The sequence below is a fragment of the Conger conger genome, chromosome 2 (genome assembly GCF_963514075.1).
Source record: "Conger conger chromosome 2, fConCon1.1, whole genome shotgun sequence".
NCBI lineage: Eukaryota > Metazoa > Chordata > Actinopteri > Anguilliformes > Congridae > Conger > Conger conger.
In genome coordinates this window covers 16827157-16854970 of record NC_083761.1, presented here as the reverse complement: position 1 = coordinate 16854970, position 27814 = coordinate 16827157, and the positions used below count along the sequence as shown (strand labels likewise).

At 40.0% G+C, this 27814-nt stretch overlaps 3 protein-coding genes across 5 annotated transcripts; 1 reads left to right on the top strand and 2 right to left on the bottom strand.

Moving 5' to 3' along the window:
- Positions 1 to 8152: 8152 nt before the first annotated feature.
- Positions 8153 to 14607, bottom strand: acadsb (acyl-CoA dehydrogenase short/branched chain). Its single transcript, XM_061230676.1, has 11 exons — positions 14547 to 14607; positions 13894 to 14059; positions 13438 to 13538; positions 12880 to 13086; positions 12347 to 12517; positions 11933 to 12058; positions 11519 to 11611; positions 11085 to 11174; positions 10738 to 10875; positions 10344 to 10443; positions 8153 to 9543 (listed from the first exon to the last, which is right to left on the bottom strand). The coding sequence occupies exons 1-11, from the start codon at positions 14577 to 14579 to the stop codon at positions 9467 to 9469; spliced, it is 1302 nt and encodes a 433-aa protein (XP_061086660.1). The 5' UTR covers positions 14580 to 14607; the 3' UTR covers positions 8153 to 9466.
- A 99-nt stretch (positions 14608 to 14706) lies between these two features.
- LOC133121486 (zinc finger protein Pegasus-like) lies at positions 14707 to 24581 on the top strand. Of its 3 annotated transcripts, none has more exons than XM_061230679.1 (4): positions 14707 to 14813; positions 16930 to 17109; positions 17749 to 18000; positions 18714 to 24581. In XM_061230679.1, the coding sequence occupies exons 2-4, from the start codon at positions 16977 to 16979 to the stop codon at positions 19625 to 19627; spliced, it is 1299 nt and encodes a 432-aa protein (XP_061086663.1). In that variant the 5' UTR covers positions 14707 to 14813; positions 16930 to 16976; the 3' UTR covers positions 19628 to 24581. The 3 variants fall into 3 exon arrangements, with proteins under 3 accessions (XP_061086663.1, XP_061086664.1, XP_061086662.1); XM_061230680.1 differs by lacking the exon at positions 14707 to 14813 and adding an exon at positions 15070 to 15296 and having other exon boundaries at positions 17818 to 18000; XM_061230678.1 differs by lacking the exon at positions 14707 to 14813 and adding an exon at positions 15070 to 15296.
- A 103-nt stretch (positions 24582 to 24684) lies between these two features.
- On the bottom strand, positions 24685 to 27717 carry LOC133121487 (L-seryl-tRNA(Sec) kinase-like). Its single transcript, XM_061230681.1, has 6 exons — positions 27367 to 27717; positions 26883 to 27162; positions 26451 to 26652; positions 25887 to 25962; positions 25377 to 25470; positions 24685 to 25002 (listed from the first exon to the last, which is right to left on the bottom strand). The coding sequence occupies exons 1-6, from the start codon at positions 27577 to 27579 to the stop codon at positions 24776 to 24778; spliced, it is 1092 nt and encodes a 363-aa protein (XP_061086665.1). The 5' UTR covers positions 27580 to 27717; the 3' UTR covers positions 24685 to 24775.
- Between the last annotated feature and the right edge of the window lie 97 nt (positions 27718 to 27814).

The following is a 27814-nucleotide window of genomic DNA, read 5'->3' as shown; positions in this document are numbered from 1 at the left end:
GGGCCATGTGATGGAGAGGGTCTGTGCACTCCTTTTTCACTTTGCTTTTTTCCCTCCGAAATGGCTGTTTTATGTTTATTCATGTTTTTGCCCATTTTGAAAAAAAATAAAAAATGTGGATATCAAAAATATGAAATTAAACTGGGTCACATAAACTAGCTCTGCTCTGAAGTTTACAGCAGCTCAGCCTATGGAAGCCTAGTCAGATTCTGTTTAGTTAGTCTTAATGAGGTTAGGCTATTCATCTGTGAAGGTGAATGCTTGTAAAGAAGTACCTGTTTTAGAAATGTGACCCTCATTCTCTTACTTCAAGCCTTTTTCAGAGTGGAGATAATAGAGTCCAAATTTTTTAAAAATGAAGTCTTTCATTTGTGTGTGTTCACACTTCACTGTGTCTTTTGGGGAAGCAAAACGTCTTATATTCCAATTTCAGCTGCATGTGGGGCAGGGATTACAGAACTAGAACTAAACTAAAACCTCATTTCATGCAAAGATTGTGTCTTTGGATAATTTTGGCAGTTTAATATTTATTGCCAGGACTTATTAATTGTGTTCCTTCTGTCAACCTGTGGCGAGGCATTTTTCACATTCTTATTGGATTGACATTCACGTGTGGCAAATAGTGAATTTTAAAGCTTTCCTGATGTGCTTGTCAGATCACACCCTGACAATGGGCGTAACAGCCAGACAAACATTAACAAGGATCTGGCTGTTCAGTGTGGACATATTTAATCTGACACTGAATCAAAGAGACACTGGACCTCCACTGTTTTTTTTATCTTTTATTTGAAACCCCATAAGCTCCATTTCCTTTTTTATTTCTTTTGCCATATAAAATATCAAACATTTTGCTATTTTATTACATTACCTCACGATACAAATAATCTAATTCGATCCTTACCGCAGGCTGAATATAGGTCGAGCTCAATCAATAACAATCGTAACATACCTTTATTCCTTCCTAATATACAGTATATATTATATACTATATAGAATATGTGTATATACAGTATATACAGTATATATATATATAAATATATATATTTATTTTATTTTCTTTTGGCTTTTTTTCCCCATCCACATCCAGATGGGTTTTAGGTGAGATATGTCTCAGTGTTTTATAGAGTGACCCTAATAAACTGCAGTGTGGCGTGGCAGGTTTGTCACTGTCGCAGGTGAAAAGTGTAATTAATGGGGCCTGAAGCCGGACTGCCCAGCGCGTTCCCTTTAAATACTTCTCCAGCTGACTGGCTTTTGCAGGAGCCCAGCTGGACACAGCCGGGGCCGATCGATAAGGTCAGAGTTCAGTCGTCCCTCCTGTCATCTCCTGGCTAACGATGCCTGCAGGAGCAGCGAAAGACCGCCGTGCCTCCATCATGGCCGTCATTAACCTCTCCTCTACTCTCCGCGCGTATCCCTCCCTCACACACTGCCACCAGGCCTGGCGCAGGTAACACACACACTCTCACACACATACACACGCACACACATACTGTATGTACACACACACACACACTGTATATACACACACACATACACATGCACACACACACACACATTCTGTATTTACACTCTCTCATGCACAAACGAATATAAACACAGTTTCAGCTCACACAAATGCATACATGTGGTCCTGTGTGTATGAGTATAGTGCATTCTTTCAGTTACTGAGCACCTGCTGGGGCAGCATCCTATATTAATGATTACTAAGTAGAAATGTTTTTGTTTTGGTCTTTTGGCGTTTCCTGTTGGTACATTAAGAGAAAGACACATTTGGATTAGGTCCTGCACACTTTTCTAGGCTAGCATATTAAGGAGGCCAAAGACCACAGAGAAACTGCAACATGTCATGTATTCAGTTCTATTAATTTCAGTAACATGCATGCATGTACTGAATGTATGCATCCATATTTTGATGAGATAAACTCAACGTGTTGACATTGAAAAAACATTTCCTGTTAAAGTTCAAGTGCCATGCTAGCTTGAATTAAATAGTTGAACTGGATGACTTAAATCTTTGAAAATGAAAACTGGCCTCAGGAATCTTATTTAGCCACACCACAGAAATAATCTCCCACCTGCTTTCATAAAACCCTACAAAAACAGATATTTACCTAAAGTCATTTCAGTTCACAAAAAGAACTTTCAACCATATGATATCAAAGTTGCATTATCTTTAAATAATAAACGTACACCGTATTTAATATTTGTATTTGTGTTAACGTCTTCTTTTTATTTTTACTAATAATATTTAATAATAATATTAATAATAATATAAAAGAATGCTGACAAACAAAATAAATATGAGTGTGAGGAGGCATGAGAGTGAGCATTGCTTTGTCTGACATAAGTGTGTTTTATGCATTGGCTCAGAGCTGAAATCACACAGGCTGCTGGCCAATGGACCAAGAATGTTTTAAAATGGGCGAGAGCCTCTTACTAAATTATCCCTGGATGGACTGGGCAATCCATTAAACCGTTCTGTACCATGAGTGAAATACTCGTAATAAGGTGACTGTAGGCTCAGAAATATCATTCAGGAAAGTGAGCTATGGCTAGCAGGTGACACGCAAGAAAAATGTCCCCACTTTTCAAGTTGTACAAATTACATTTGGCCATAGTAACTCAAAACTGGACACTTAATTTCAAGTTGTGTCTGACTGATATGGCCGAAAGCTATTATATCATCCTCTTTATTTGTTGCCTGCGGTTTTGATGTTCAGATTCTTGAATGAATTATAGTAAACTACCTCTGTAGGCCATGTTAGGCCATTTGACTGGGTATGGGTGCTATTGCTATTGTGTTGTAAAGTGAAGAGCCAGGATTGACACGGTTCCTGCACCTGCATCAGATGCCGATATCCCAAATTAATATCAATAACAATTATCAGCAATAATAGAAAAGCATCAAATGCCTCAAAAAAGGTATTGATTTCATTGAAATAACAATAAATGTCAAAATAAATGTGGTGTCATGAATATTGGTAACAAAATATTATTATTTAATGAAATTCACCAGTTTTTGTGAGTAACTCAAATTTCATATTTCTTGTGCTGTAACTTCAGAGTGTTTTATAGCTGCATAGCAGTTTTTTTATGTATATATTCTATCCTAATGTCTGACATCTAGGTCTAATTCTGCAAACTAGTAGACAAAAATTCTGCCTGTACGGCTGGACAGTCTTGAAACTGGACACAACCGTCAAATATTTAAGTTCGTCGACCAAAGGGAAAAGTACGCGGAGAACGGTTTCGCATCATGCGGGAAATTAATCAAGGAAATGGGTTTTATGCGACATATATGAAATCCAATCTGGCCTTTATACGCGTGTAGCTTGCTCCAATTCTCGAGGACCGCGCACCCCTTTATGAAAAGCTACTTGTTCCCTGCATAATTAGAGATCTCGTAGCCGCTTTAAAAAGAGGGGGCGGAGAAGGGGGAGGTGGACCTTGTTTGTCAATGTAAAGTGTGATCCAGATAATAGCATTTTCATCAAAGGCAGCAATTACATTCATTAGACAGGCTCTGGCGTGGTAGCTAGGAAATTGAGAGGTGGGGGAATGAAAAGCTCAATACTCGCTTTCTTTATTCTAATCCGTTCCCTTTTCCTCTTTTTCAAATGCCCCATGCCGAGTTGGAGATCTTGAGTAATAAATAGATTCCGAACAAGGGGAATACATAAGGCAGCAGAAGTCCCCCTTCACCTTTCCGTTGTAATGAAACGGGCGGTGGCGCCTGTAAAGACTTGTTACTATAGCTGCACTTTTCAAGAACCAAAATCCTTTCTGTAGTGTTAATATCCTACGCAGCTTTTAAATGAGCTCAGCATATGACGGTAGCCTTGCAAAAAGGCTTCAGGGCTTCTCGAAATTAATTCACCCCTGCCTTTCACATGGAAATGAATTGTTTTGTGTTCCGTAAAACTGCAAACAGTACATAAATCAACCCGTTTAGTGGAGACACTAGCTTTTTTAATTTAGTCCCTTTAGATCTGAATTAGGGTAAGTGGATAACTCTGACTTTCTTTATAAGCAGGTGTAAACTAGAGGGTTGCATGTAAAGGGCAAAGGGCATATTCAAATGTATGAATCGAGCACAATACCAAGCTGCATCATGGATCAGATTCAAACCCGACTTCCATTTTTACAAGGAATTGTGAAAAAATGCATGCAATATGAAATATCAATATACAGTAGAAATACATAATAAATGTAAAGTCTAGCTTTTTGTTTGTATGTGTTGAAGTCCAATAAATTCCTATGTAGGTAGGCCTATACAATATGTACACATTCGTATAAACAACTGTGTATGAAAAGAGAACATTGAAATCACATTGGAGTTTAAATGCTAAGAAGTAGCACCTTATGATAGCAATTCAAAACCATACCATCTCCATCCTTGCAGCATTTTGTCTGGCTTTGTATTTTCTTCTAAGTCCACAAAGTGAAACCCACATAATTTCCAATATAGCCAAGTGCCATGCTCCATGTATTAATACATCTTGTGACAAATGTCTTCCATTTTCAGCCTGAAATGCTCTGTAAACAAATCACGGGTTCCAATATTCTCATTTTTCCTCATTTATTAGACCTGCAAAGACAAGGCTCCAACCACTGTGCAAACAAGAAGGAATCACAATTCACAAACCTCGATTTCAACGATCTGTAATAAAAGAGGAAGAAAAAAGTGGTACATTTCCTCTGCTTATAACTGGAATAAGAATACACATAATGCACATGATGTGTGGTGCATGTAGTTTTTTCATCACACCAATAGATAAACTAAAGCCCAATCTGAATCATAGGGAAAATTAATGTAATGATTCAAATAATAAAAACAGCAATGAAAGATGAGTGTGATAATTCCTCCCACTTACTCTTTACAAATCCATGAAACTCAAATATGCACAACGTTTCTGCCTACCCAGTTCATTTGAAAATATGACATCTAGAAATGAAGGAGAAATTAATATAGTAGGCATCCCATCAAATGCATTAGTCCTGTTCAAATCTAGATTTACCACTGGCATCCACATCTTTATGCACCTTGCTGTTGTACAGGTAGCAGAAACGGTGACATTTTGTGGTGAACCTCCCCTTGATATGTACCAGAAGGAAATAAAACTTTGTTCAAAAACAGTTGGAAATGAATACTTAGCTTTATTATCTCATGAAGCACAGTTTAGATGAAAAATGAAAAATGATTGCACCCCAAAAATAAAACACACAAAAGACAGTGGCAGTTGTGTGAACTGATCTCTTGGCACAGATAATTCTTCATATTTTATTTCGTAAACAAAACTGTTCTAGAAAATACTGTAGCAACATTGATCTGTGTACACCATTAATACTGAGTCATGACTCATGTAGTATGTTTTATCAGGCAAATAAATGTGACAGTCTTCTCCAGAGTTACTGTATGCTTAGGGGCACCTTCAGTAGTTACATTAAGGTCCAAGGGGTTGCCATCCTTTGTGTGCAATTTTATGCAAGTATACAATAGCACTGTTTGTTCATGCTCAGTGTTAATTTTATAAGTATCTGAACAGCAAATTGCTCCTGTAAATGTGGGAGTAATTTATACAAATCGTTAGCTGTGTTTTGATTTCCTATAAAATTATAGTCTAACAAACACCACAATTTTTAAAAGCCATGAAAATTCATTGTTGTTTGTATTCTTTGTCATTTGAAAGGTTGACATTTAGTGCTGTTCCTTTGGTTATTCAGATACATTTCTGACAGCAGTAAAAAGAAAAGTACACTGTCTATCGTTAACACCCGTTTAGCAAATAAACAGGGTAGAAAAACAGGCAAATGTAATAATGGCGGTATTCGAGGTCAGGTACCATCCAAAGCAGACATCTTCATTCCAAAGAAGCAAGCTAAGTGCCCAGCAATCATATTTTTACAGTCCATTGTTATTGCCAAAACGTTGAGCAATGAAAAATTGTACCAGAGTGGAAATAAGTATTCAAGAATTTAGTCCGTATTCATTGCTCCTCAGGCCAGTAAAACAAATTAAGAAACAGTTCCCGAGCATTTAAAACATCAGCGAGTGATTTCAGTACTGGCACAATTCATTATCTCACATAGCTGCACTAAATGCAGAAGGAATCATGAATTATTATCAAAATGATCTTCACCATGGGCTGTTAAAATGTTCAAAACAGGTAACTGTGTCAGCTGTTACAGACACCTGTCTGAATCTGGAAAAGCACAGGCGTAGTTTTCACCAACAATGGACGTGTCTCCACTAAATCTTGTCCCACTGACAAATTACAGCTGCTTTGAGTAAATTATTTATCATACATTACATTCTCTGTCTGAAACTTGAGCATAATTAAATTGCAGCCAAATAACATTAAGGCCAACAGGCCATTAGAAGGTGTTGTAATTGACTGCTATATTGGTCACAGTAAGGTAGGACAATGGATAATCTTGCCCCTGCTATTCCACTCCATGCCACTCAGTACAATAAAACAGGGGTCTCCTTGACTACAGCCATTTCAAATGACCTCTCAACATGTGGATGACATTTACACACAATTTAAATGTCACGATCAAGCACGGTAGTCTTTCATAATCGTACCTTATAAAAGGTATGCTCTGATCAATAATATTAAAATCTGTGAAAATAGTTGTTTCGCTTAATATATAATTGACACTTTAAAGAACAACATCACTCTATTTGAAAATATGGTTTTAGAAAAAGACGTAAAGATTCTCACTACAAGCTACCCTGATGGGCATCCGTAGGTGGGGCATGCTTAATGATATGCAAATTATTGTGCTAACTTGACCAATCAATGAGTATGTCTAAGTGTAATACTCTGGGAGCGATTGTCAAATTGCAAAGGTGGCTTTGGGCCTGTATGACACTGTGGACAGGTTTCACAGACACAGATTAAGCGTAGTCCTGGACTAAATAGAGTTTTGTCTGGAGAATCTCCATTCAAAAATTAATTTAGTCTTGGACTAGGTTTAATCTGTGTTTGTGAAACTGGCCCTCTATGTCACTACATTGATTTAGTGATTCAGTTAGATCGTGTGTGATATGAAGGGCTTAGACAGCAGTAGAAAGACACACTTGTCCGTTCCTCTCTCTCTTGTTTACTGCTATCCTGTGGTTTTGTTTCAAAACCTGGATAATATGTATAATCTGTATAATTAAATTATTCAAATGGTACTGCACTGCAGGTGGGGAATGCATGCATCCACTGTCAAATTAATATTTCTTAATTTGTGCATAATGCAATATTCGAACACTTCTTTAAGTTTTTTCCCATGGAAATGGAAACAATGGACATTTCAATTTTTTTGGCCTATGTATTCTATGTATTTAGACACTGTTTTTGTTTGAACTGATCAATTCATTCGCTGCCATTGTATGATCCACTCCAGCAGACCATACCCTGACATAATGCACCACCTAGTGTCTAATGTTCACATTGCTATTGAGCAATAGTGCCATATTGGTTCTAACATTCTTCATGTTTACATGCGCCCTACTGATAAGATTTTTTTTTCTTAATATTTACAATAAACCACTTAAGTCTTTGTAGAAAGACCATAAAACAGCGTATTAATAATCATTTATAATATCACGCAACTATGCTTATCTAAATCAGATGCCCAATTCCAGTTTTTCTCCCGACATTTGGGTGCATTGCTGGCAACTGTGGTCAATAATTATGTCAAAAATGAGGTCTTAATGATTTCTGGTTCTCTTTAAAAAACGAATATTCTTGAAATTCATTTTCTATTTCATATAAATAACTTATCTTTCATAGAGCAAACTAATATTTTGAATCCCCTAGTCCTGGAATACGTAGCTCTTGTCATTCATTACCACAAAATAGAGGACAGTCTGGACTCTTCCCCCTGAGACCCAGGGGAAAACAGGTTCAAGTATTTTACAATATTTGAGATAGTGTCATGTTGCAGTGACAATATTTTTTTAATATGTATTTTATTTTATTTTAATTGAATGTCCCTTATTCTCAAATAATACTGTATTGAACTAAGGGCAGCCTTTTGTTCAGTATTTTCATCTGGAAGTGCGTAAACAATAAGGCTATATAAAATGGCTTTTTCAACAGTCAATGTGTATCCGCTCGAGGTCTTATTCACCTTAGTAAAAACAAAACATAAATACATTTTAATATTCTTTATTTATTGGAAGTTTCTGATCTACGGTGTTAAAATACCTCTTTGAAACTATTTTAGACCATTCATTAATAATCCATCAATCTGTGACAATAAGAGTGTACAGAATGTTATCAAATGGACAGAGAAATATTTTCATTTCAAATGTTTCCAATATGATGAACAATCTCATTAATGCGATTAAAGGATCTTAACCCAGGAAGACAGGCAATATGTCTTTGCAGCTCCATTTCTCTATGCTCACATTAAGGCCACAATGCTATCATACTGGTCAGGTATCAAGGCATGTGGCTCACCTGCTGCTTTCTGTCTCTATTCTCAAACTGGGGGGTGTGGAGTGGGCGCTGTGGCTACAGAAAAAATCATCTGGGTTTAAGGCACTGTCCCATTCAGAAGTTCTGAAATGAACCCAACCAGAGAACCGAAGGAATGAACTACATGAGGGACATTGAGCGGGGACATCAGATGCTAATCTCGTCATGCGTAGACCTGTATTTGCATTTATATGATTAAACTGCCCTGAAGTATTCATGCGTCTCGATCATACCTCAAAAGAGCAATCTTGTCATTTGGAAACATATGAACACAACACAAGTGAAACATTGTAAAAGCCATATGGACAGAAAACGGATTTTCTACATTACAGTTACTCACAAAATCACAGGAAGGAAAAGGGGGAACAGTACCATAAGTCAGTTACTCAAACAAAACATGGTTCTATTTAGGCTATGTTCATATTCTCAATGTAACAATTGCAGTTTAAGGAAACAGATTTTCAAGGACTACCTTATTGTACTAATGAACAAATTCAAGCTATTCTGTATTTGATCTAGAACGGAATTATGGGGTAAAATGTACTGACACAGAGTGCCAGTAATCAGTAACATCATCATTGCTTGCGGTTCCCTACCAGTCAAACAGCAAACAGTAGCCCCCTAGCATAGCTGGACATATATTCAATTACATTCAGCTAGCGGGATAGCAGCAAGACATATTGGTATATTTTGCACACACGTCCCACCAGTATAATTTCAAAACAAGTCATTGGATATCCCCACCCAGCAGGAAACAAACCATTTAATCCAAGTGCACTGCTGAAATATGATGAAATCAACTCTACTGCACACGGTAATTGATATGTTTGATTAAACAGTTGTCGCTTGTTGTGAAGACGAACGTTCCACACGGCGATATTCAGCATAAACACACAACTTCTTAAAAGTGTTTTTCCCACACTCCGAAGCCCGCTTTATTTCTTTTCTAAAAGCAGCGAGTGTGAAAACAACAAGTCTCACACAGTTCAGTGGTCATACTCCTGGTCAATGAACTTAGCCATGGTCGTGAGCTGGATATTAGTAGTGCCTTCATAAATTGTACCTGGAAAAGAGAATATAAGATGTAACATATTAATAATTTATGAAATACACAATAAATCAAGAGGCCTACGAGGAACAATGAGTGCCAAAGTATAAATATATACAAAGAAAAGAAATGAACAGAAAAGGACACAGATTTCAATATAAGCCTATTCATATACATTTAAGCGGTTGGGGTGAAGCAACTTGCGTTCACCTTTAAAAAAATCCAATTTTAACTCAACAATTGACACAAATAAAGTGCACGTTTTTCTGCTTAAAAAAAAAAGATATGGTTTTGAAAAGACTGGAACTCTATCCTTCAGGTCACTCCGAAACTAAAGAAAGGAAAGCTACCATTCTACCTCGACAGCCTCTGGCTTGGACAAGCATTAACTGCCATCCATTTCTGCCCATTCGTCAGCCAATGATATACCAGAGGGGCGGCATCGAGTTACTAGGCTCCCACGCTGCCGTATCCCAGAATGCTTTGTTCCCATCTGATAGGCACAGGCCACAAAGCTTGTTGTAATGTCACAACAGTCAAGAGATAATACAAGCCCAGAATGCCAAACCAGATGCACTTGGGAGCACAAAACATTGGCTGTAAGAAGCTGCCATTCTGCCGAGCAGGTTCAGCTTCTGAGCTGGTCTCGTCAGGCCCCGCAAGAGAATGCAAAGGTTCTTAGAGCCCGGAGGAGATTCAATGTATGGAGGGAAGAAAGAAAGAACACTTACCATGTTTTAACCATTTAGGACGGTACAAAAAGACGGAAAGGCACCAGAAAACCTCCCACAGGCCGATATGAAACACACACTCACCTATTTTGCAGTCTCTGTAGTACTTCTCAATGGGGTAATCTTTTGTGAAGCCCACCCCTCCCATCCATTCTATGCATTTCGAAGTCACCAAAGTTGCAACCTAAGGAATAAAAAAAAGAATATAAACATAAACATTTTTTTAAATGAATGAAAATTAAAACAAGTTAAAACTATGTGATGTTTGTACCATGAGCACATTATGAATACAGCTCGTATTCATTTTTTTGTGTTTGAAACTACGGATCAAATGACAAATATACCTAGCAGGCTTGTAATAGTCAAGCAAAGCTATGGCCCCATTACACGTCCTGATGGATACACCAGCAAATGAACATTTCAAGTGAGGGCACTGCAACGAGATGCGATGTCGGTCTGCTAATGCGGAGCGGATCACCTCAGCAGAAAAGTACTTGGCCATGCAGGCCTCCTTGATGAAGGGTCTCCCGGCCTCCTTCAGGCGAGCCGCGTTATAGGTCAGGAGCCGGGCGGCCTCCAGCTGGGTGGCCACGTGGGCGATCTGGTGCTGCATGCCCTGGGACGGAAACAAGGCCCACGTAGACAATCATTTCCAAAAGTCCAAAACATCAGTGTCCATTTTTTACCATATAGCACTCTCAACCTTATAAGTTCTCTTGGTTTTGTCCATTTTCTCAACCAGAGCCGAAACTCCTCTTAACTGTTTCCACCGAGATACATGTTCTGTAAGAAAAGGTTCTGGCTGAATATTTAAAACAGGGTTACCTGAAAGTCAAAGATCCGCTTGCCGAACTGAACCCGCTGCCTGGTGTAAGGAACTGCATGATCGAAGCAGCCCTGGGCCAAACCCAACATCTACAAGGCAGAACGACTGAGATTAGAGGAAAGGGTTTCTCCAAATCCACAAGCAGGGTCAATCATCACCAGAACTGGGTAATTATCCCACGTACTTTAGACAACACTGCACTGTGAAACTTTCAGACGCCTGTAAAATTCCTGTAAAAATTACGAAAATAAATATTCTTATTTTGTATTATTATGCATTTGGTTTATCTTATGAAAAACTTTCATGATCGTGTGGGCACATTTTCTAAAAATTACCAGCATTTAGCCTTTCTAAAGAGAAAGTATTTATAATAATTTCTTGACCCAGGCCAGATGGCACTGAAGCTAAGATACCTGCCCACATGGTGACTCACCTGGGCTGCGATCCCAATCCTGCCCTCGTTCAGCATTCCGATGGCATACTTATACCCGTGTCCGGGTTTCCCCAGAATGTTCTGCTCGGGAACCTGTAGCAGGAGCGATGTTAGGGATTACTGCATTTCAAGTCATTACTCTTGCTCCTGACTGGCACCAGTATGCTTATGCTAACGTTAGCTAACTTTACTAAACTGAGGCTCTACCCTGCCAAACCAATGTGAAAAAGTAGCGAAAATGGGGAACTTTGCAGAGCGATAAAATAGTTTCACAAACGTAGAATCTGTTATTAGAAATTAATGTTATAGATAATTAAACAGTCGCCCCAAAAGTGGTAGGGACATGTACCTACTGTCCCTTCCTAAATCTACGCCCATGCTCATAGCCACAATGTTTTTGGACAAGGTGCCCACCTTCACGTTGTCAAAATTGAGGGGGCAGGTGGAGGAGGCACGCAGTCCCAGCTTGTTCTCCTTCTTGCCGATCTCCAGCCCCTCTGTGTCCCGGTCCACAATGAAACAGGTGATTCCTCTGTAGCCCTGGCGGTAAAACAGAACTACAGGGTGAGTACTGGATAAGAATACCCTTGAGTGAAAGAAGGCTGTGTTTCAACATCCTGAATAAAATCTATTTCTGACAGGAATTCTGATTAAACAGTATGCCAAGAAAATCCCAGCCTTGGAAATGCAGGCCTTAGTGAAATGTATTTTGGTAATCTGATGCATGGTTCTGGTAGTTTAAGGGAGGCTTAACATGCCCCTGATCCCCATTTTCAGGGGCAGAGTGCTTGGATTTGTCCCAATCTGGTGTTTCTGGGAGTCGCTTACAGCCGTGGGGTCCAGATTAGCCATCACCAGGAAGACCCCAGCATGCTCTGCGTTGCTGATCCACATCTTGGAGCCGTTAATGAGGAAGTAGTCCTTGTGTTTCTCAGCGCGGGTCTTCAAAGAGAACGCATCGCTCCCCGACTCAGCTTCTGACAGGCAGAAGCTTCCAACCTACAGGGCAAATCATTAATCAAATCAATTCAAATTCATCCAGTAGCAGTTATTCTGCAGCAGTAACAGCTAGCCATATTGAGAACTTGCTGAAATATCAAGACAATTAAGATGTGCTGCATCTATGGCTCAAGCTACAACTGTACTATGCCTACAAACCTTAACTTCCACCAAACCACTGTTTAGCCTTATGGTTTAATGAGTGCACTGAAAAGATGTACTTCTTACATTAAGTACAACCTCAATTGTACCTCAACAATCCTTGACATAATCAGAACCAATAGGCTACTCAAGTACATGGAGGAAACTCTGTAGTAGACAGTCCTGAGGCAGGTGCATTCATAATTCGCCCTCCTCCTCACCGTGTCTGTGGAGAGCCGGGAGAGGTACTGCTCTTTCTGGGCCTCCGTGCCAAGCTTAGAAACCAGTGTGTTGATCAGCGTGTTCTGGATGTCACAGAGCACTGAGATGGAGGGGTCCACCTTCGCCAGCTCCTCAATGACCAGGATGGAGGAGAAGAAGGTAGAACCTGTTCCACCATACTCTGGGTCGATCTCGATGCCCATCAGCTGTAATCGGGAGCCGGGAGTGGCAAGGGGATGTCAGGGTACTAACAACATATTGTATTAAGTGAGGATGCTCTAAATTTGCAGAACAAATTAACTTTGCTGTCCATTACATTTGCACTTATATTTTCATTTGCATCCACAATACATTTTACAAAATTGAGCATTTAGACAAAAAATAATTGTAATCATAATCTCTCATAATCTCTCTCAAAATTCTAATAAAGTATAAACTCAGGGGTGCTTTTCACAACAACTTGCCAACCAGACAAATAAGCATTGCTGCTTTACAGGATTTAAGTTACACAGAACTACTGTTATTTAAACTCTTTTAACAATGAAAAGGTACCATACCCCTTGCTCAAATAGGCCATCTATCACAACCTGGTCCATGGAAGAGTTTTCATCCATCTTTGACACAAATGGGGCAATGCGCTCTTGTGCAAATTTCTTGACTGTTTACAAATAACATGAGTACACAAATGAGTCCATTGCTAGTTATTTCAGGACATTTAACAATCATGTTAGCAAACATTTGCATGCTATATAGTTTGTTGTTAGTTGCACCATTCTATAAACATGAAATCCCCTAAAATGAATAGGAATTTCTTATTTAAAGACCACAAATACATACCTAAGACATTATGAAATGCTTTACAGCAACAACAAAACATTTTTGTAGAACAATTAGCTTTGACTGGGACTATAACAATAGAGATCTTCTCCCTCTCCATGATGCTCTGACTGCAGTCTTAACTGAACAGCCAGAAATAATTCTTCCCTTTGAATTTTCCAGTACTCAAAACTCACCAGCCTCCTTCATCATAGTTTCTTCTTCTGAGAAGGTTTGCAACGGTGGGTAAGCTCCAGAAACTACACCTCCTTGCTCCGTCGCTGCTTCTGCCACGGACCGGGACGTCCCTTGCTGCAGCCTCAACTGGTTCGCACACCATGGTCGGTACAAATGCCTCCCGAGCTGTATTCAAGTTCAGGTGATGCGATGTATTCATTACACACTTTGCGTTCTTATTGGAATTTGTCTACTCTTTAGACAATATCCCATTTTCACAGCTCAAAACGAAATGCAATTAAATCATACGTTTGGGAAATAGTATAGCCCCTAGATATCTTGTGCTAGCTAACAGCTTGTACCATTAGGGCAACCTAACATCATCTAGTAGTAGTATACTTTCAACGTTGTCTACCTGAAAAGTTGACACATAGCCGGATGTGGACACGATAACCTCAGCTACGACTACAGTCAGCGGGAAGCTGGGAAGCTGGCTAGCTAGCAGCTACCTTGCCAAGTCGCTGCTATGTAGAAAGCTAGCTACGACTCGGAGATCATTTTAAGTTATCCCTGTAAAATAATCAAAATCTAGCATTTCTTTGAAGCAGAAGGTTAATCATTCACTTATGAATAATAAACTTGTCATGTAATTTTATATCACCGATACCCTCACCTTCCCACAGATCCTGCTCAAGGGGGTAGCCATATTTCCCTTGTTTACATACGGGTTCTGAGAACAGAGGGGAGGGGGGGGGGGGGGAAGTAGGAGGGGGGCCACACAGTGAAGCCATGGAAGTAAGGGGAAATAGCTCCAATTCATATAGACCTCGATGGGAAATAGTCTATCTTGCGCCTGCAAAATAGCATACTGCAAATTGAACCAAACTGGTTTGACAACCAAAGAAAACATCATCAAATATCATGATGTGTCTCCATCAAGGTCTGTCACCTACTCTCTATCAGGAAGTCCCGCATCACCCCCACTGCAACTAGTTATTTCTGTGGGCCTTTTTAAAAATGGTATACTGTCAAAACATTTCCAAATGTATTGACCTTCTTGCCAGGAACGCTTTTTCGCAGACATGTGCTCCGGAAATGGGAACTATTTTGCTGTTGCGCTGACCTTTCACCACGGAAGATCAAATGTTTTTTTTTCCGATGGTTTTTTTTCCCCCCTTTGTGTTTATGAGGTGGCGGTGGCTAGCTAAAAGCCAAGGCAAAATTGCTAGTGTTACCTACTTCAGCAAAAAACGAATATTTATATTTAAAACAGTTGGCACTATTGTTCTATGCAGCTCTTACTGCATTTGAGAGTCTTCCCCAGCTACCTATATGGAAAAATACTGGATTTCAGCGGTTGACTCTGGCCGTGTTGTTAGTGATGCTGTGAGCAGCTTTGGAGTGTAAACATTGAATCACGAAGGTAACGTTAACGTAAATTACTGTATTTCTACCGAGCTATGTAAATTTGATTAATACGTGTACAAACTGTAACGATCTAACGTTAGATAAATTGGTGTAGTTTTGTTCGCTGATCTAATTAGCTAGCCATTTTACAGTTAATGTTAGATTTTCTGACACTAGCCAACCCCCTTAGTTAGCTAACTATATCATGTTTGTCGATGGTAGCTGGCTGGCTAGCTAGCTAGCTAACCGGCTAGCTAGCTAGCTAACCGTTAGAGGTAGACTAACGTTAGCTCGTTATGTTTCCAATCATCGATGCAAGCAAAGTACCGCCATTCACAACACGGTTATGTTGTTACACTAGCGTAACACGGCGATAATCTAGTTAAATGTTTTAATTAAAAAGTAGCTTGGTCAATGACCAGGCATTTTACTAACTTTATATTAACTGGTTAAATAGCTAGCTAGCTGGTGAGGTGTGTTTGTTCTATGATGCCTGCTCATCGTTCTATTGGTAGCTATCGTAACGATAGGTACCTAGCTAGCTGGGTACTATTAGGATAAATCTTGAGCCAAGTGAAATTGTTTCAAAGAATTGTAAACTAGCTGGCTATTTCTCGCACTAGTATTATCCAGTCAGCTACCAATTTTAAGTTATTTCGAAATTACAAACTTGGATTGTTGACACATTTTTTGGAAACGATGTCCTTATTTATATTACTACAAAATCAACTAATAAAGTTGAGATTTGTTAATACTTAATTCTGTCACATAAGATGATGATGCACTGAGAGAATGTATTGCCATGGATAGCTATATTTTATCGTACATTATTAAATACAATAAATATTCATAATGAATGAATAACTCCGCTAACTCAGTGTTTACAAATACACGGCCCTGTTCACATGGGTGTGGTACAGAATGTTTTTTTTAATTTTTTTTTTACTATATTCCAGCCCCCCCCCCCCTCTTGGGAGGTCAACTTTATTTTTAATAATCCAAAAACAAACATATATATACATTGGTAAATTTCAGAGAGAGAGAGAGAGAGAGAGAGAGAGGGGGGGAGGGAGGGAGAAGCAGAGGGAGAGAGCCAAGGAAGAAAACAGTATGAAGGCTTTGAGGGGAGGGTAAAAGAAAACAGACCGAGTCACTAAAAATAACAGTAAATGGGGAAAAATAAAGAATAATAATAAAAAGAATTATAAAGTGTGGAAAGAGTGACTTGTGCATACATATGAACACGCAGGCCAACGGGCAGATAGACAGGAGGACAAGTGGGTGGTTGTTGATTGGAGCCTTGAATGGATAGTATGGAAAATGGGAAAGAAGAGGAGCAAAAGTAAAAGTAATAAAATGGGGGGGGGAAAAATGGATGGGTTGGTTTAGGATATGGCATTGCATGGATAGTGTTTCTAGAGTATGTGAGTATACGTTGGATAGGTTGGGTGTTGGGGGGGTTAGTCCACAGGCAAATTGAATGATTTCATGAAAGGACCCCAAATGTTTGCCATGTGTGAGCTTTGGCGCTGGTGTGAAATTAGTTGGTACAGAATGTTTTATTATTATTATTATTATTATTATTATTATTATTATTATTATTATTGCCTCAAGTTCACTATAAACCTTTTTGTGATGCTTATTGATAGGTGTGCCACCATAGCGGAAACCGAAAGAGAACGTGCTGTGATAAAAAATGGGAGAAAAAAAGCCAGAGCCACTGGATTTCGTGAAGGATTTCCAGGAGTATTTGACCCAGCAAACACACCACGTCAACATGATCTCAGGTTCTGTGGTTGGCGATAAAGAACCAGAAGTGCTTCAAGGAGGTTAGATATATATTTTTTGTGCATTTTAATTAATTAATAAATAAATGCTGTTTGGGTTTCACCTCAATCTGAAAAATATTATCCCATTCCAGTATATTTGGCTGATAGAAAGTTTGACTGTTGCATTCCTCAACAAATAACAAATGTTATACAGAAAACTAAGTAGGCCTAGCCAATTAGGATTTGTTTCAACCAGTTTTATATGTATTAATGAATGGGAATTTCAGATTGAAATTGTGTAATGGCTTTTGGCACCCATTAAACATTGGATAGATTAACACAATGATATTAATACACACCATAATTATACAGTATTGGTGTATATATAAGTTACTTGAGAAATGTTGATAGAAATGTGTTCTCTTGCTTTAAACAAACTCATAAATATGTGTGTATACCACTCATTAAATCTGGCCGGTCATTAGAAATAGATGTAAATATCTAATGCATCCTTCATTGTATACGAAACTTATGCCACTCAAAAGCACACAGTAGAATAATATTTGTGAAAATTTTTAGAAAGTGAACTGTCGTTGTAACAACAAATCTCACTGCGGTTGGAATGAACTTGGGTCTTGAAGCTTGCCGTGTCAGAAACCATTATCTCCAGCATCACATGTGAGTGGCGTTATGTTCCAGGTCCGCAGTCAGAGGATGGAGATGAAGGAGATAGTGTAGAGTACAGACCTATGTTCTGTTTACCGGCAGCCGGGACAGAGAATGACCAGAACGGGCTAGACCACCCGTCTGTGGAGGTGTCCCTGGAGGATGGGGCAGGGATGTTGGTGGACGGCTTTGAGAGAACGTACGATGGCAAGCTCAAATGCCGGTACTGTAACTACGCCAGCAAGGGCACGGCCCGGCTCATCGAGCACATCCGGATCCACACAGGTAACGGGCCTGGCTCACGCTCAGTACCAGTAAACTGCCGTTCTGTCATTGGTCAATCATTCAGCCCTTCTGTGGTTACAGTCCTTTGTCATGTGAAAAAGGAGTATACTTGGCATACCTATACTTGGATTATTATGAAGTATAAAGTTGTATGCGCCTCACAGCAAGGAGGTCCTGGGTTCGAATCCCCGTCGGCCGGGGCCTCTCTGTGTGGAGTTTGCATGTTCTCCCCGTGTCTGCGTGGGTTTCCTCCGGGTACTCCGGTTTCCTCCCACAGTCCAAAGACATGCACGTTAGGCTGATTGGAGAGTCTAAATTGCCCGTAGGTATGAGTGTGTGAGTGAATGGTGTGTGTGCCCTGCGATGGACTGGCGACCTGTCCAGGGTGCATTCCTGCCTTTTGCCCAATGTATGCTGGGATAGGCTTCAGCCCCCCTGCGACCCTGATCAGGATAAGCGGGTTCAGATAATGGATGGATGGAAGTTGTATACTGAAGATGTACTTCACATGTACATGCGTACACACCGGCCCTCCAGGACTGGAATTGCCCACCTATGCTCCGGGCGTAGTCTAATCAACTGTAAATCGCTTTGGATAAATCATGGGCTAAGTAACAAATTATGTTATGTCACGAATAGTTTTGTTTCAAAGAACTTCAGCTTGCACGGTGCATTTTCCGCATTCTAACGTTTCCCGTTCTCTCCCACGGAAGGAGAGAAGCCCCACCGTTGTCACCTGTGCCCGTTCGCCTCGGCGTACGAGCGCCACCTGGAGGCGCACATGCGCTCGCACACGGGCGAGAAGCCCTACAAGTGCGAGCTGTGCTCCTTCCGCTGCAGCGACCGCAGCAACCTGTCGCACCACCGGCGCCGCCGCCACAAGCTGCTGCCCATGAAGGGCGCGCGCTCCGCCCTGTCCAACAAGAAGATGCTCAGCGTCCTGCAGAAAAAGACCGGCTCGCTGGGCTTCGGCCGGAGGCTCCTCATCAACTTCAGCCCGCCTTCCATGGTGGTGCAGAAGCCCGACTACCTGAACGACTTCTCTCACGAGCTGCCTCACCTGCACCCGGAGGCCTACGAGGGCATGGGCAAGGGCTCCAGGGATGGCCACGACATGCTGGCCGACAACCCGCTCAACCAGCTGTCCACCCTGGCCGGGCAGCTGGCCAGCCTCCCCTCCGAGGCGCAGACGCCCGCGTCCCCCGACGGGATGTCGTGCCAGGACGAGAAGCCCTTCCTCCTCCAGCCTCCGCCCGGGGCCCCGGCGTCCACGTCCGGGGGAGGGCCCCAGACCTCCACCCCCACCTCTCCGGAGCCCCGGCCCCCGGGGCACAGGGCCTACAGCCCGGCGGCAGGGCCCAGCAGCGAGCACAGCGGCCGAACCAGCACGCCCAGCATCAGCAACAGCCAGCCCAGCACGCCTGCCCCCGCCCCGGCCCCCGGGGACCCCCAGCTGCTGCACAGCTGCCAGCACTGCGACACCTACTTCGCCGACAACATCCTCTACACCATCCACATGGGCTGCCACGGCTATGAGAACCCCTTCCAGTGCAATATCTGCGGCTGCAAGTGCAGGAACAAGTACGACTTCGCCTGCCACTTCGCCCGGGGGCAGCATAAACAGTGACTGCACGGGGTCGGAGGAACCCAGTGACAGCAGGTTGTTTTTCTTTTGTTTTTTAAGAAAGAAGCTTAATTTATTGGGTTTTTTTATTACTTGTTTTTTTTCTTTTTTGGCTTTTTTAAATTGGGAGATTTGGTTTTATTCAGGGTTTAATACGGAAAGTGAAACATTTCCTTGTTTTGTATTTTCGAGAAACAAACTACAAAAAAAACAGCCTCAACCTGTTTTGGTTTTAAGTCTGGGAAACTACTCTGTATGAGGAAATCAGGTGAGAGAATAGGGGAACCATTACTCTTATCCCAAGCCCTATCTGGTGTCTTCAGTCACGAGGATGTATCATCCAAAATGGCTGTTAGGGGAATAGCGTTACTAAGCACAGAGTGCAGCTTAAACAATACAATGTTCCCGCTGGTGACGACTGCGATTGTTGCTCCTGACATCCAGTCAAAAGAAACCATTAACAGAAGAACAGACTGTTAAAGTGGCTCTCGTGACGCAAACATTTGTCTCCAGTCTTTAAGATGTAGCACAACGCACAGTACCTATACCGGAGTGGCCCATGTATTCACATTCTCACAGTGTGAACACCCATCACAAGAGTGCATTTCTAAACACCTGTTGCATTATAGAAGAGATCATATAGGAACTTACAATGACACATTTTATATACACTCACAAAGAAACTTATCTCTTAATTATTTAACAGTGTTGAGACTGATCTTGTAAAGGCATTTGGGATCCATGTGTTGTGACTGACAGCAAGGGGTTTATGGGGACTCCCGGAGTTAAATGTTGCGTTCATAGGCAATTTTATAAGTTCTTTTGCATGAACATGGTGGTCAAGTAAATGATTGACAGTAATCACCATATTTTTATCTGGCTTTAACACAACAAACACAAAACACTCTATCTTTCTGGACAGATACGATGGATATATATTAATTACGGAGAATTAAATTAAGTTCTTAATGGATATATTTCCACAGGAATGTTCAAAAGGCTCATTCTTTTTTAAAATTATTTTTTAAACAAGTGAATGTATGCTGAAATTTGGTGTTTAGCCATGCAGAATTTCAGCTGTATAACAAATATATAATTGCGTTTCGACTGTTTTAACCAGGTTAAAGCAAAGAAACCAGTTTCATCCCACTTTTTGGGGGTCATGTCAGGCTGAACCCTGACGTGACAAAGAAACATTCCCTGAACATCCTGTTCAATATTTATAATGTGTCAATCAAGGTGAAGGACATAGCTTTCCCTCTGTAGATCCATGTGTTAGGCTGAAGCTAGCTCTGTTTTAGCTAACAAATTAGCATTTTGTGAAAATGCATCAACTTATCCTGGGAAAAAAATTTAATGAATATATATATATATATATACATATATGGATCATATTCAGAATATAAAATATTCTGAAAAGTTGAGTCTTGTGAGTTCATCTTCAAGGTTATATCTAAACCACTCCAGTTTCTGCCACACAAGGTTGGATAACTAGGCTCCAATAATATTGCCTTTTTGAAGTTGCTTGGTAGCACTTTAGTGTTTGTTCTACAGTACACTTCATAATAAAACTCCCTTAACATTGGACTGTTTCAAGATGATTCCATCGTCATGTGTCCCATATTAGTAATCATTAGATGCATGTTGTGAGCCGAATAATTCAACAGATTGAAGCTAGCCAAGGAACATAACACAAAAAACTAAGCCTTTAAGAACTTGAATTACTCATCATTTCAAGGCCAAAGTATTCTAAACCTTTTAAAAGTATTTTTTTAAATAGCATATTTTAATAGCATTGTAGCACCTCTATTGAATCACTGTAGTGTTCTTTACAATCAGCAGTTTTAACAGTTGTATATGTTTGCGTATTTATAATGAGTTGCACATTTGATCAAGTGTGTTTGTTATCAGTTCTTATACTGGTTTGTACCAATCTTTCACACAAGTAATGCTGACACATTTCTGGAGAGAAAAAAAGATTGGATGTTATAGATGTGATGGTATCAGGTACCTTGTACACTTTTTTTAAATTTCTTTTATATACAGCCCTCTAAAGATATTTATGTTTGTTTGGTTTGTATACAGATTACCAAATAATATTTTTGGTGGTACTTTTATTACAGAAGGAATTTCCTGAAGCAGATGTGTGAACATAACTCTGAACCTTCAGTGAGTTAACCCATTATGGACTAAGGCACCCCATAGAAAACCCATAGAAAGGCTTAGGAATCACAACGCATTTCAACGGTCATGTGTCTTGAAAAACGGTCATATGATCAAATACAACGCTGGCGCTACATCCGTCTGTTAGGGAGATGTAACGCGCAGGTCGCATCCGCCCATAAGGGGTTAGTTCAAGCTAAATATAGGTTTTACATTTTGTATTTAATATCCCCAAAACCTCTGTGGGTTACTGGATAACCATACTTTTATTTTTAAAAAGCCTTCAGCGATAACTGTCACTGTTCAGTTGTAAAAAGTTTTATGACTCGTCAAGCTATATATTTATGATTTTTTATTTTTTATTTTGCTAATTATGTTACCAGGCAGATACAAAACATAAAAATCTTTTAGTTGTACAAAATGGAACTGACCTGCTTATAAGACTTTGTAGTTGGTGCAAATCAACCTTACATCTTGAAGTACCGTATTTTCCTATCCTATTCCTATTTCCGTATTTTCCTATCCAAATAAAAATATATCTATTTAAGGGTGCAGTATACAAGTTTTCAGTCCCAACATTGCATCAACATTGAAATACAAATCAAAATTCAACTGGAGTTTACTGAAATTGGGAAAACACGTTCTGAGAATTTGGATCAGCAGGATTTTGGAGGTTTCTAAATTCGTCACTTGCAGTGATATAATTTTGTTTGCAAACAACAAAATCCAGTTTAAAAACAGAGTCATTTAAAAATGCAAATTTAGGAGAAATAAAATCTCATTCTGTTGGCTGCACATTTATCAAGGTCATTTAGCAGCAATTGGTTGAAAAAAGTTGCCTACTGCACCTTAAATTCTTTATATATTTTTTCTCCAAACGCAAATGAGCTATTGTCAAATTATGGTCAGCAAACTCCAAAACAAAGTTACATATTTCATGTTTCCTTGCCTTGAATTTTGTTACAAGATGAACAGTTTATTGAAATGAAACCGTGATGACTATCTTTCCTTTCATGTCTGTCGGTCCATTATCCTGACCACAGCTGAGTATTTGGTTCAGGATTTTTGGGTTGGTCACTGCACTAAGAGCTTGTGCTTCAGCTGGCCGTTCCACCTCATTGAGAGACCTGCAATACTTGGTTTATCTATGTGGATATCCAAGGTCTAACATTTCTCTGTTGTGATTACAAGTTCTAGACTTGTAGCTCTGTTGAAGCTTTTGTGCTTTCTGGTAATGCTATATCCTGTCACTCTGCTTTTCTTGCTAGATTAATCCCTCAGTAATTGTTGCTTTGTGTTGAATGTCCATGAGCATATTTCAATTTTTTATACTCTTGAAAATAAAATGAGTTCACTGTTTGTTGCTCTATGTTACTGAAAGTCATAGAACTATACTTATACTGAGTTAACAACTTTTGTTATTTCACTCCTACTGGAACAAGACAACAGAAGATTGTTGTTTTTATTGGAACAGTCAACAAGTGTGGATTAATATTAGCACAGTCTTGCAAGAAAGCTGTACTGATTAGGATTCAGCATAACCTGAAAAATATATTTGGGGAAATATGACTTGAGCCAGCTAATCAACTTGATCAAAGTAAAATGCAGTGGATAATTTGGCAAACCAACCAAAACTTTTTTAAACATTTATAACAGATATATCTTTTACTGAAAAAGCAAGATTCCCTCCTATGGTAATTGTATTCAAGGTTAATATTAAAATAAGGCCAGTGAAGACACCCATAACTTCTGATAGTTATTGTTAAACCGATGGCACTTAACTTGCACATCATTTTTAAAAGAAAGCCGTTTTTATTGGATTAATCACACATCAATTGATACTTTAAATGATGTAACTTGTACAAGAAAACCTGTTCAATGTTGCTACTATGAAGGATGCAGTAATGGAAAGATTGTGTATATTTATTTAGTTCTAGGGTCATCTGACTTTCTCGGGTGATTCGCCAGTTTGAGTATTGTAAGCACATCTTCAAAAAAGGCCTTTATTATTTCATAGCAAATTTGGTGAAGGCCACCTTTGCTTTATTACCAGTACTAAGACTGAGATTATTGTTATTACTTGCCTTGACTCAAAGTAAATGTAGGACCAGTTTCACAGACAGATTGAGCCAATCCTTGAGTAAATTCAGTTTAAATAGAGGTTCTCTGTACAAAACTCAATTTAGTTCAGGGCTGAGCTTAATTTGTGTCTGTGAATCTGGCCCATTGTGTAAGTAAATGGACTTTTGTTATTTTGGTTAAAAAAAGACACCAGGTTTTCTTAATTGTTCTGGTTTCAGAATGTTGTCTAACCAGCGTGTGCTGATTCAGTTTGAAGTAGAAAAATCATAGTGGCTGTTAACTTCTAACATGTGGATGGAACATGGAGATGTGCATTACATTCAAGAGACTAGAGATTTCTTTATTTGTAACGTGCAGATGTGTATTTTCATCAAGAGCCTTTTTATTTTGCCTGGAAGTGAAGTGTCACTTTTTGAGACTGTAATGTCATGAGTAAACCTTCAGTAGTGTTTTAATATATAGAATGTTATATGTGTGTGCATAACACCATTTTGAAATGCGGCTGCTGTTCCCTCAGCAATATAAATCTGGTAAGGGGAAAACGGGTAGCTTTTCGGTTTTGTTCAGGGAACGACACCCGCTGCAAAATTGTGCTGTGCTCAATATATTGTAATTGTAAAAACACAACTTGTGTTAGAGTAACCTGAACTAATGTCTTTTAAAAACAGAGTTCTGCGTTTTGTACATCCCAAGTAAACAACTTTCTAATCTGTTTTCTGTGTGCTGTTTTATACACAACCATTTATTACATATAGGCACAGTATTTACTGCACATTCTGATTAAATGCGAAATAATATAACACAAATCCACTTCATGAAATTGCAAGAATATTTAATACAAAAAATACAGTTCTGAGGGAGTCCAGGACATCAAACACTTTTCATTTGATGAGCAACTTTGGAACATCATAATGGTTTCACAGGTTCTGTCGCATGTTTTCTTATGATGTCCTCTTTCTGCTGGTCAAATACACCAACTGCTCTGCTTACCACCAGTTCCATATTTACGGTCTCCCCGGGGCAGGTGGGATAGCCTTGGAGAGCTTGTTTTCGTAAGTCTTCCAGGAATTTTGTCTTCAGCTGGTTTAGCTCTGCAGCCAGGCTCCTCATGGTCCTTGCAGTCCATTTACATTCTGTGAATAAAGAAATGTAGAATTGTTAGAGTATTTATATTCCATAATTTCAAACCCCTTGACATTCTGGACATGTATAATTACCGAAGAACCATTCGACTTACTATACAGTGACATTAAGGTGGAAACTAGTCACTAATACTAATTTTTCTTCAGTAGAGGCTGTGATAAAAGCTGATTTGAACAATTCATCCAAAATCAAAACCAGGTGATGTAGTTTGCCTACAGGACCATGGTTAAAAAAATCACTTCTCTTTGAGTCCATACATTTCTAAAAGAGTATCTTATGATTGTCCACTGCCCACCATTTTCCATCAAAATGTTCATTCACGACGCGAGTCTTTTCCCCGGGACCAGAGTGTGACTCACTGTACCTTTGGCATCCTTCATGGCCTGGGACACGAGGCGGCGACAGGCCTGATCAGCCTGGTGCACGACACTGGAAGCACAGCACTGCCGGGCGGCCTCCTATAGCACAGAGAACAGCACAGACTCCATTGTGTTCCACTGTGCGTTGTGTGGGCGGAATCTAAAAATAAATCCAACTCGCTATTTCATAACTCCGCACGGTTTAAATGAATACCTTTAAAATCTGTATCTTGGTGAAATGGAATATATTGTTGTCTCCAGACAGACTAAAATACTAACTTGGTGAAACCAAACTGTGTACTTTAATGTAGAATAACTGTTAGGGAAGTGTTTATGACTCCCACTGCACCTTTGAGCAAGGTACTTATCCCATATTGCGTCATGTAAAAAAATTATCTAAGCCGTGTAAGTCTGCTCAATGTGTAAAATGTTATGGTAAAAACCGATGGTCACCTATCCATTATTGTTAACAAATATGTATTTGTTCTAGTTTAAAGACATAAAATATGCTTTGCCTTTTGGTCTGTGTTGTCCTGGATAGGAGTTAATGGGTTCTCCAATGCAGCACCAAGCAACTGAATCAGCAGCTCCCTGATGAGGGCAGAAACAGATACTCAGTACATGACATAAAGCATGGGCGGTGTTCGAAAACCGCATACTAGCATCCTACTCGTACTAAATTTCAGACTGTTTTTCATTGAGATGTAGTACGAGTAGAATGCTAAATATGCGGTTTAGAAAACAACCATGGTTATATTATGACATTCATGAAATAAAACAACTAATTCCACAAATAAAGCACACCAGAGCTATCATGCTTAGCATTTGCCTTCCCTGATTACCTTCAAAGCTGTTACTATTCAGAGGTGGAAAGTCAAGGGGTCAGAAAGTAAAAGCCCTGCCATACGATTCTATCACCCATGAACTCAGCCAGCTGATTTCACCAATCGGTTCTACATGGCTGAAAAACTGCACCAATCAGCAAATGCAGGTGAATTACTTTCTGAACCTGGACTTTCCACCTCTGTTGGATTCAATTGGATTCCTATCTTAAATTGTCATGGCTGAATGGTGCATACATGTCCTGTTGTGAAAAGCTGACTGTGCTGGTCATTGTGAGGCTGTTCTGCTCCCAGGGGTTTTTGAGGGGGTTCGGAGGCTCAATGCGCTTTGCCATCTCCACAATGACCTCTTCAGGCAGCGGGCAGCTCCTCATGCGGTTTCTGGTAAGGCAGGAGTTCAGAGGACACTGGAGATACAGCTGACAGAAGCCGAGAGAGTCTGTATCAAAAGATGAACAAGAGGAAATATCAGAGGCTACCCACATAGCCAAAAACATATATGACCGTTTCAGCTTTGTGTTGTAATCAGGAAGGACACTGCACAAGTTTTTGGACTGACTTTGTTGCTAAATAGAATTCATACGTAAGGTTATGAAATATGTTTATGTGCAGTAATGTATAGCCTACACTTAATATAAACGACATACGACTATAATATAAACGACATACACTTTCTAGCCACCTGGTACACTTCGTATCTCATGCTTGGATAGTAGAAGTTGTCATCAAGCAGAACGACAAGTGGCTGAGACTTCATGCGGGACATTTGAGGGAAGGAGTCATCTGCCGATTTAAGCACTTGCTGGTCCTGTGCAGTCCGTGCGAATCGCACCCAGATATCCCAGTCTCCCCTATTAGTGCAGGTACCACCCACTGGCGCATTCTCACTTTCCAGGTAGGCGTCCAGACACCGCAACACTTGTTGTCGATATGCCTTCCAGCTAGATTGCTGAGGGATATACAGGAAACATGAACAAATGGGGATAGTGCCATACAAGTTCAATTACAACGATCGCACACCATTTCAACAGGCACAAATAAACGCACGTATTATACCTATGGTTTGTGCAATTAAATAACAGTACGTGTCCAAAACGGACCCTTCAACGAACTGGGGGCACGAGAGTTGAGTATAATTTGATGCCGTTATTACCGTGTCCATAAACGCGTCACTCTCCTCTTTCCGTAACCCGTAACCCTCCTCTGGAATTATTTCGTCATATGACAAAATAAACATCCTCCACCCCTTCTTTCGAGCGTAGCTAGGCAGCGTCTGTGCCAATGTTGACTTTCCTGCAGCTGGAAGACCACACAAAACGCACAAGCAGATTCCAGAACGCTCCATTTTATCAGGAACTACATCCATCAGCAAATTGGCCGTTTAGTACCACTGCTTTGTGATACCATGGATTATATCATCTGTTTCTGTTAAACGCTAAATTGGACTCGCGGAATTCATAGGATAGGCACTCTTCGGTAACCAGACATGCAATTAACTCCCTGCTTCCGGGTTGTGAAGTCAACAGGAAGTCCTATAAACATTTGACAGATATGATTGGCCAAGGCGGGGACAAGGAGGGGCGGCTTCTCTGTGCTAGGGG